At 35.3% G+C, this 10,699-nt stretch overlaps 1 protein-coding gene across 1 annotated transcript in view; it reads left to right on the top strand.

Annotated features, from left to right (window-relative positions):
* Window positions 1-10,699, top strand: part of PCCA (propionyl CoA carboxylase, alpha polypeptide) — a 321,407-nt gene that overhangs the window by 167,863 nt on the left and 142,845 nt on the right. Inside the window, exons 15-16 of the mRNA XM_009997976.1 lie at window positions 515-583; window positions 1,420-1,495. Of these exons, the coding sequence (XP_009996278.1) occupies window positions 515-583; window positions 1,420-1,495 (145 nt within the window). The remainder of the gene's footprint in view (window positions 1-514; window positions 584-1,419; window positions 1,496-10,699) is intronic.

Raw genomic sequence — 10,699 nt, 5'->3', positions numbered from 1 at the left:
CCTGCTGGAGCCTTTGGAAAGGCTGTGGTGGAATATGGGGGATGTGATTACATATAGATGCAGAAGGGATGTGATTATATGGACATCCTTCATGCCATGTGTCAGAAGAATAATTACAACTGTATTTTATTACAGGGATTAAATTGGAATTGGATACGTTCAGAGTTGAAGCTTAGAGTGTGCAACACAACCTAAATGGTTAGATCAAATTTAATGTCTTTGCTGTGCATTCTAGGAGAACAAAACAGAATTTGGCTGTTGACTGAAGATTTCAGTAGTGTTTTCTTTTAGAGGAGAGAATAACTTGCAAGTATTATCCCTAGTGGAGGGAAAACATCCCTTTCCCCCCTCCCAGCTTCTCTGAAAACAATTATTCTAGTTCTTCAAGGCAAAAAAATGTATGTGATAAGCTTCCTTGATATGTTACGTTTTAAGTCTGCCAGGTAGATTTTATCTCATGTTGAACTTTTTTTTCCCCAGGATATAATTATTTTTGCTTCTTATTTTTTTGAAGGTACGTGTTGACAGTGGCATACAACAAGGAAGTGATATTAGCATTTATTATGATCCTATGATCTCAAAAGTGAGTTGATGATTATTTTTTCAATATTATAAAAGGATGAAACACTAATTTTGTGCACAGGTCTTTTAAAGGAAGGCGAGTATATCAAAGGTTTAGTAAATCAGTATTTTAAAGGTGCTAGACATGACATGTATCCGGGGAATATGAAAGAAGTGAAGGAAGAAGTGGAGTAGATGAAATTTAGTGTAACTTGTAAACAAAATATATTTTTATAATCTTTTGACACTGTAATTATTTGTCTTGTAGTTTCTGATAATTTTTAATCTGATTTAAAGAGAAGCCATTCATTTCAGACTTAAGTGTTGCCAACTATCTTTTAAAATGTAACCTAGTCAGAATGAACATTTCAAAAATTTTGGCTTCTAAAAAGAAGCAGTGAAAGAAACATTTGATATTGTCTTTTAGTATTAGTTCTTATTAATGGGTAGAATATTGGTAAAAAGGAAAGATGACATTACAGTTGGAGTTCAGTTGTCAGAAAGTTCACACTTAAATCTAAGTTGGTTGAGCATTAGAAGTCAGGAGAGTCAATTAGATATTGAACCTCTGTTCTAATTTTCTGCTAGCCTGAAGATGAAGAGAGCTTGTTTAGATGTTTTAAGTTTTATGAAGGAAAAATGATTGGCCTTCTTTCATTGAATGGATTAAGAGATCTTAGTTTCGTCTTGATGTTTTAGAGAGCCTCATTAGTACAGATAGTAATGTGTGAGAAATGTTTTTGTGACTGCAGACGTTCTACAAAACATTTTAAGTGCTATTCAGAATCTAGAGAAAAAGATTATTTCATTTCCAGGTAACTTAAATACATTGTGGGTTTTTTTGTTGTCTTTTTTTAGCTCATTACCTATGGCTCTAATAGAGCTGAAGCACTGCAAAGAATGGAAGAGGCTTTGGACAATTATGTAATTCGAGGTAACTATGGATATTTGGGTTCCTAGTGTGATAGGCTGCCATCTATTTCAAGAAAACAGCTTGAAAATGTAGTAATTAGCAAATCGAGTAAAATTCCTGCTTCTTAAGTGCAAATTAAAACAGAAAAAAATTGTGTTAATTAAGCTGAGAAGACACATCAAATCAAAAGAATCTTCTTTTTTTTCCTCCATTGTTTTTGATTCAATATTATGCAATAAATATTTAGATAATATCCTTAAGCTTGTGTAAGGGTTTTCACAAAATGGTAGCATATAATTTATTATGTTGTGAAGGAATAAAGGCCACTACACTGTAAGAAATTTAAAGTAGTTGCTATTTTATAGCAGTTTTATACATTGACTATGGTCAAATAATACACAATGCAATATTTGATGGTGTATATATTTATTTTTCTTATTTGCAAGGTAATTGTTTAAGTTTGGAAAAATGCAGAGGTAGGCTCATGATCAGAGTGTTTTGGCTCTTGCTGACTGACTAAGAGAAGTAGCTGTTTTTCTAGCCCTTCCAAGCAGCAGGACTGCATCAATTGTGACCACTTCAACTCCTTTTAAGTTTTAGAGAGGAAGGTCATGGTTTATGTAGGAGAAATCTTTAGATCTTCCTCTGTGTCTTATAGAAAATTGGAAGAAAAACTCATAGGAGAGGTAAAAAAATTGAATTAAACTTTTTTATCCTTTCTTTTTCCTGGGAGTGATTAGAAAAGGGAACTGTAACGTGACAAGAATGTTCATGTTAATCCTAACCCATGTGGGTCTTTGGGGGATTTACTTTTTTCCTTACTGGTTAGTATACTTGATGAACCAGTATAGGCAGGAAGCAAAATGTAGGAGAATTTGCTGCCTTTCTTCCTTGTTTTGGTCAGTGGACAGGTTGTTCCTTGGTTTGAGATGGGAGAAAGACTTGGAATTGAATAATTCCTCTCTGAATGGCTGGGAGGGGGAGCAGAGACACCTCACAGAGCAGACAATCATGGGAGTGTTTCTGTAAAACTTGATTGGCCTTCACTGCTGTCTGAGTGCTACAGATGCCATGTCAGGCTAGAAAGATTATCTGTCTAGGAGAAAAGTGAGCATTGCTCTACCATGGTTCTAGATAGGTAGTAGGATTAGCCATTGTAAATGAACTGTATAACTGTAAAGTGGCTTTATACTGGTGCAGCTTAACCCATGACACTATTGCAGTACAATGTGCAGATGTAAACCCCTGCTTCATATCAGCTGAGCAAATTTACATGAGAGACTAATTTATGCTGCTGTGAGGTATTTTTTTATTTGTTTGTAATGAAGACAGGCTCTGGATTTAAACTCTGTTTGAATTAATAGAAAATTATGCTAGAAGGATTGTAGTTAATGAGAATAATGGACTTGTGTGTGAAGCATGATCTTTTATTGTGTGCTATAATATGGGGTGGAAGTTAATTGTTTGTTCTTAGATGTTTTACAGAGCTGTATATGTACTTAAAAACAGTCCCACAGATATATGGATACCTAAAAAGGATATGAATCTTACATATGAAAGTAACTAATTTCATTTATTAATTTTTTTTTTAGTCTTTTGCCAGTATTCATGTATGTATTTCAGTGTTCATATTTAATATCTCTGTAGTATTTCTACTTGTGAAAAAGCTCTTAGTCTTTTTTAAAACACTGAAAGAAGTAATAAGTGAACTATAGAGGAGGAACACATTTAAAAAAATATTACGAAGGACAGATTTTTATTTGTCACAGGCTTAAAAAGTAAAGGAATTTCCAGAACACTTTTTTGTTGCAGTGAGCAGTGGTTTTCATTTGAAAACCAAAGGATTTTTGTGTGGCTTCACACAGTTGTTTGGTTTTTTTCTCAGGGTTATATAAAGTGTAACATTCATGGATATGAAATTATTTCTTCTCTAGCCTACTGTGAATGATGCTTGGTAGTGCAGTTTGTAGGGACTGTTCTATCAGTGATGTTCTGAACTGCATTGATACATATATATATAGAACTCCTCCTTGTTTAAAGTTGTCTCTGATAAGTTCAAGTAAGCCTAAATAAGTGATGCAGTAGTATTTGGTATTTAAATAGACAAAAATAATTAAACATCAGAAAAGTAAAAGCAATTTTGTGCATTTTTTTTTCTAAAATGATGGTGTATATTTTTGCTTGAAAATGTTAGGTGCTATGTAAAACAATGTTAAGCTACCTTGATCTTATGTGAAGGTGCCTCATGTGAAGCCTTCTCCATAGCTGAGTCATTATAGTACTAAAAGATACAGTAGTTTTTTCACCTAGCTTGGAAGTTACTTGGTTTTCTTTGAATGATGAGCCTGTACATAACTATTTAGAGATCACCCCATAGTCTTCCTGAATAGTGTGCTCCATATTCCTGTTTCTGAAACACCACCTCTGCCTGCCTCTCCCCTATCCCTTTCAGATTTCCTTGGAAGCAGCTTTTACGTTTTCTTTGCGTTTTATAGACAGTGTATTTTTCCCTGAAGCAAGTCTTTTCTGAATTATAAAGCATTTTAGCTAATAATTATCAGCTGAAGTCAGTGTAAATTGTACTGATAATATAAACTGAAAATTTAGGTTTGAATTCCCAAGAACTGCAGCATTTCTGTAAGCAAAGGTTCATTTACATAGGATGGGAATGGGATGGGGTGATTGGGTCAAGGACCATCTGTTGGGTTGCTTAGGGACTGCTAATGGAAGGTGGAATCATTCCCATCACTTCTGTGTCACTAGTTCAAAGCAGGCAGAAGTTGGTAAGGACTTTTAGTCACTAATATTTTGGTCGTTGCTTGGTGACCTGCATGAAATCAGTGTTTTTTATCCAGTTTCTAGAAGACAAATGTTCTCTTGGAACAAATGCCACCATATAATGTTATTCATGGCAGTCCCAGAAGAGAATCCAGAAACTGAAGTGTAAGGACTTACTTTGCTGTTCCTTGCCCTACTGGCTGTACGAGCAGATATTCAATTTCTTCTGCTGTGGTTTTAGGATATCTGAGAGTTACCTCTTCCTTTTAGCTCCATTCCACTTACAGGGAACAAGTCCTCAGACTGCTGTCTGTATTGACTCGTTTTCTGGGACCAGATAGTACATGGCCTTGAATTCAAGGTTCATCTCTCCCTCCCAGTTAAATCTGTCTGACAACATCATAAAGGAAATAATATAAATTTTCATAAAATGTAATCTAGCACATGTGACTAATGCAGACTTATGCAAAATTTGAGTAAATAATATTTTAAGCCAGCAAGGCAACATCCTATAGTGGCTGTGATAGCAGGATCTTGATTATAAATGATGAATACATCAAATTGTGATATTTGCAACAATGATATGATCTGAAAATGCCTATTACATTAACTTGTTATTAGTTTGGGTTGGTGACAATTTACATACACTAAAATAAGAAGTTCTACAGTCTGTTGACTGGTAAACAATAACAATGGGATGAACTCAAGGTAGATTCAATGTGATTATGGAAATGTAATCTGCATCCTGTTTTCTCTGTAGTATCTGCAGTGTTGTTAATAGGAGCAAGTGAAAGTATAGCACTCATATAGCATTTATTTGAGTAGTGGTTTGGATTAAATGGTCTCCTTAAGGTCCTTCACAATCAAATTTTTTCTTATAGGAACTGACTTCTCCATTGAGAACATTGAATCTGAATTAAAAATCTTAATTGAGACTTCTAAATGAGGAAGGGTCAAATTAAGTAACATTTTTATTTATGGGTCTTCCAGGATAGTTTAAGGATGGTTAATATTCAAGGTCTGAACCAGATTTGTCTCAAGCAGATGCACTTTTCATTTTATCCAGTAGTTACTGGAGAATACTGAAAAATCCCAGATGTCAATCAAGCATAGAGGCACTATTGCTCTTCGGGGTGAGGCATGACTTCTTTCCTTTGAGCTTGCACTGTTGTTAGTAGTTTATCTTTCTCTTGTTTTATGTGACTTTTCTTCAGAAACTCAGTATTTTGTTTCTCCTTTTTAATTGGAGCAGCAGAAATAAGGTTTTGGAATAATGCCTTTCAGTGCATCTACTGTGTGTGCAAACATGATGTGTGATTTCCCGCCTCTCTGTTTCTCTGAAGATTTTAGCATGTTTATCATGTAATTTCTGATGCTGAATAATCAGTTCATTTAAATGCATATATAAAGCCCAATATGAAGTTCTGGAACGTTTATGTATGAAAATTGTTTTTATCTATTTAAAGAAAATAAATGGTTCACCAGCGTATGGGCAGGTAGCTCATATTCTTGAGTGCAGAGATTCCTGTAATTTTCCCTTCAACTTCTGTTTGCCTTTTATCTTCTCTGCTGATTCATGTAGAAAGCAGTAACATATTGACAGTCTTTTTTTGTAAAGTCAACCATTACCTGTTGAGATCCTGCTTGATGTGGGAAGAGGGAAATGTAGTAGACCATTTGGAGGAAAGAAGACTGGAAAAATATGCACCTGAGAACAAAGTAAGCAACAGATAAGGCAAGAAAGAGTAGAAATGAGGATGAAATAAGGGGAACCGCCATCCAGGAGGAGGGAGGACCTTCCAGAATGAAGTAGAAGAGCAATCATAGAGAAGAAAATGGAGAAGTGATGAGTAAGTGTGGTGAATGTTTGATGGGAATGGGAATATAGAAGTTAACTCTCTGATATGAATGGATACCTGCCAGAACAATGGCAGCAGAAACTCTTGTCTGGATTTTTTGCAACTGTAAGCACACTAATTGGGAGGAAAAAGAGTACTGTACTTAGTATTGTGGAGAAGATCTTGGGTTTCCAAGAAAAAGCCCCCAACATCTTTGCCCTCCGCCCCTTTTTATTTTAGTATTTTATGTTATATTTCAATGAAATTAATTTTCAGGTACAAAGTTTTTCACAGTAAACTATAGTTAAATCCAAATGTCATCTGGATGATTTTTTTCTTTTTGTATTAACTTAAAATATACTTCTCTGTGGCAGTGATACTTGTACGTTTTATACTCTCCTGTATTCTGATCCCATGCTGGTCTGCCAGTGTGTTCATTGGTATTTTTCTGTGAACAAAACAGTCTTTGTTTGTAAGCCAGTTTTCCTGGAAAAAGCATATAGTGTCTCTTTTCAAAAAACAACGAAATAGGCCTTATTTTCCTGGTTATGCTTAAAAAAATTTGATACAACAGGTTGTACTACCAAACTGTGAATTCTTCCCTTTGTGAGATAACAGGAAGCTCTGCAAGAGTCTCTGCATTCTCTGACTCTTTGCAACAGGGAGCAGCGGGTTCCCAAGTGTGTCAGTGTGGAAACTGAAACTGGAGAAGGGAAAGCAAGAAACTTAGTTGAAAACCACTAGAAAGGACCATTGCAGGATGCTTGGTAACATTGGCTTGGAGCACAGATGCTGGCATGAGGGAAGACTCTCCTCCTGTTTCTCTTCACATTATTTTAGCCAGTCCACGGGAGAGGGAGTGGGAATGGTGGCTTGTCAGTAGAACATTGTGGTGTGTAGTTTAGGAAGGGTTTTAGACTACTGCACTATGTGGAGAAGGAGGCAGGAGCAATTGAAGTACAGGGTGATCAAGTAAAAGAGGAAGGTGATGTTACTGGTGCAGGAGAAGGGAAATAAAATAAGGTACTTCTGTTATTTTGAGAGGATTATTTTTTTTTACTAAGAAAAAAAGCTGTGGCATTGAAAAACTGCAAGGAATACCATGTGCCAGTTTGAGGAGGCACTGAAAGACAAGTGGTGTTATTTCTAGTTATGCCCCTTAAATGTAATGTTGTCCTGTTCTAATTCTTTAGAGTAAAGGGGTGGCTGAGGAGAGAGTGATGGCAGGATGACGGTCCATTTTCTTTCACTTGTTCATAACAAAGCCTGCTTAACTTTGCTTCCAATTATTCTGTTGGTTTAAACATTCATATGTTTGCTAACACCATAAATAATGGTCTGCTTTATCTTATTAAGAGGTTCAGAAGTGCATGCAGTACAGAATTTAGTTTCAGTTTGAACTAATGATTTTTAGAGTAGGATATTACCATATATTATCTGCTTCCCTTCCCCTTCTTTCCCCCCTCCCCCTTTATTCTAGTCCATGAGTTCTGTGAGCTCCAGACTTTATTATCTGAAATAATTAATATATGAATTTAAATGCATCTGAAATAATATATGAATTTAAATGCATGTTCAGCTCTGAGAATCTGTGGTGAACTGATCCTATGTGAGAACTTTCTATAGACGTTTGTGTATCAAAATTACAAAGCTAAAACCCCTTTGCTTTTGGGATGGGACTTTGTATACAGACAGCCTGTTCTGAAGTGAATTGAAGCAAAGCACAGGCTTTGAATAACAATTAAACAGTGTAATGTTAAGGGTTTTAGGGAACATTATGACAACTTCTGGAATTGGAAACATGCCGGCTAGCTGGATAGTAATAATGGACTTTGAAGAGTTCATGAAAGTGGTGTTTTCATAGTCTGTGCAAATCTGTGATAATGTTCTTGGTTTTTAGTTAAGAGTAACATAATCAGTGTTTCATGATGCTCAGTGTAGAGTTTGATTAATATTATTTTTTGGTCAGATAAATCAACTGGTAAGCCTCCTAAACTTCACAGCATTTATTCTTGTTCAGCATTTAAATTCATTTGTGATGACTTAGCTTTGCAATTTTTTTCGAAAAGAAACCTCTAGTCCTGTACTCTGCATGTTGTTTTTTGCAATCACTGAGTATGCAGATAAAGTTCTTTCTATTCCACTTAGCACAATTTGAAATTATCAGCAAGTTAAGTATATTCAACTGCTTCTCTACAGAGAGGCGTGTAGGACTCTAATTAAGTTTACATGGATAAGTGCAGATTTGTGTTTGCAGATGTCAAGATGACAGAAGCTTAATACTGTAAAAAGGCTAATCAACACTGAATATGTTTAGTGTCAGTAAATATTTATAGTGAAAACATTGCCTAAGGTTTTGTGCTTTGGTATTCCAAGTTCTGCTTTTTAGAGAGTAAAAATGTGGTGTGATATCCTGTTCCTAAACCTGCCGTAAAATTTCTGTTTTCTATAAAGTTAATTTTACTGTTGTTTTCTTCTCTGTGTTTTATTGGGAAGACAGGTTAAAAGTTAGGCTGCAGTTTGTAAGTTAATAAAAAATCTAGTGTATTTAGCAAGGTTTTAAGGCAGATGTAATCCAGAGAATGAGGAAGGGAAGGAGGCAAGAGACAAGCAGTATAGGGAGTAATTCCTTCTGATTGTGATTTTATTTTTTTAAATGAAGACTTCTTCCAACAGTTGTTACTAATTAGTTTTGGGGAAAAATGTTATTATCTGGTGTGCTCATGTTTTCATTAGGTAATAACTACAGTCTCAGTGGAAAATTAATTAAACCTTAAAAAAACCATGTTTGTTATATATAAAACATACAAATAAATTATTTTTATTATTTCATCAGATCTCCCGAAGTCACATGCTAGTCTGCTCTCTTTTGCAAATACATGCTGGAAAACAGTATTTCCAAATTGAAATCTAAGTACACCTTAAATTTAGCTTTTACTGAAGTAAAACTGTATGAAGAATGCAGCCAATTAAATTAAAAAAACAGAGAAGATGGAACATTTTAAAATTGCTTTTTATTGTATTTTAGAGAAAAAAAGAATACAACTGTAGCTGCAGTTCTGCATCAGTCTTAACAATGTAAAAAAAAACACAAAAAAAGATGCTGAACTGAAATTTCATTTTCTGGAGGGGAAAGAAATTGATTTAGTTTGTTTTTTGTTTGTTTGTTGAAAATGTCATGGCTTGTCAGGTTAACAAATATCATTTTGTTCCTGGCAGACTGCAGACCTGGTAAAGAAAAAGAAAAATTCCTTGAAATCCACTGCAACGTAAACACAATATACTTCAGTTTAGCGTCTAACTTTGCATGAAATAAGCACTGCCTGTTATCCTCTGTTTGATCCTGTGAGAGTGTGGGGCTAATGTCTGGCCAGTGTTTTGGAAGCAGCAGGTAGTCAGGAGCAAGCTGCTCTAGGGGTCCATATTTCTGTAGCCCAGCAGTTACTCACACACAGATGGAGACCTTATGAACTTTGACAGAGGTCACGCTAAATTGCAAATCTAAAACTTCTAGACTTCTGAAAGATTACACTGGTCCTTTTTTAAAAAAAACATATGATTGGGAACATTACTGAAGTTATCAACCCAGTTATGAGAAGTGGATCAACCACAGAGTCATTGCTCACATAATGATCATGGGGACTGCTAAAGAAGGATAGTCCTTCATGATACTTTAAAGAGAAGTTGTTGCATATTCAATTTTAGTTTGCAGATGTAAAATGCATAGGTTATATTGCTTCCCAGACATCTAGGCTTTCTGTTCTATTGGCCTTGTTAAAGGAAATTTGAAGCCTAAAACATTGCAGAAGCCTGTGATTTTTCTGATACAGGAGTTGGAAATAATTTAAGATACTCTTAGTATTTTTCTGATTTCAGGTCTTTTGGGACAGTCAGTTGAGACACCAAGCTCTGTCATCTGTCATCAGCCATCATCTCACCAGGGATCTTATAGCAATTTAGGAAAGAAAAACACAAGATGATCTGGTTACAAATTGTAGCGTGTTTAAATCCTGGATTCAAAGTTGGGGAGCATTGAAGAGCCCCTTTTTGTCTGCTAATTGTAGTCTTGAAGCTGTACATTATAGATGAAAATCTGTGATATTAACTTATTTATCAAATGGGGAATTTTGGGGGGATTCTGTAGCAGCCAAAGACAGACTTTATTTGTTTCCAAGTTACAATCATTCAGCGTAAGGTTTGTTTAACATTTTTTGTTTAATAGAGATGCAATTTGAGTTTCATTCAGTGTGTTTATGAAATCAGGGTCCATGAAAAACTCTCTGGGTCACAGGCAGCAAGGAGGCTGATCCTGTTTTAATCAAATGGTCAATTTTTATCTTGTCATCATGGAACTGGTTGTGTTATGTGTTACTTAATGGCTCATGAACTCGTCTTTAATGCTATGACTTCATGATTCAATGAGTTTGAGTCACTGTGCGTTGAAAGTAGTTTCAGTGATGGCCACACAGAGAGCTTGAAAATTCACACCAGCAGCAAACTGCAGGGGAAAAAAGCTTTGAAACTGTTTGAACTGGTCTGCATATAAGATAACAAGAATGTTATTAATGCTTCTGAATTGTAAAAACACAAAGGAAAAAGAAGCAGGAAT

The sequence above is a fragment of the Chaetura pelagica genome, unplaced genomic scaffold (genome assembly GCF_000747805.2).
Source record: "Chaetura pelagica isolate M959 unplaced genomic scaffold, ChaPel_1.0 scaffold123, whole genome shotgun sequence".
Taxonomy (NCBI): domain Eukaryota; kingdom Metazoa; phylum Chordata; class Aves; order Apodiformes; family Apodidae; genus Chaetura; species Chaetura pelagica.
Note: the sequence above shows the minus strand (reverse complement) of the source record. Positions and strands in the feature narration are given on the sequence as shown.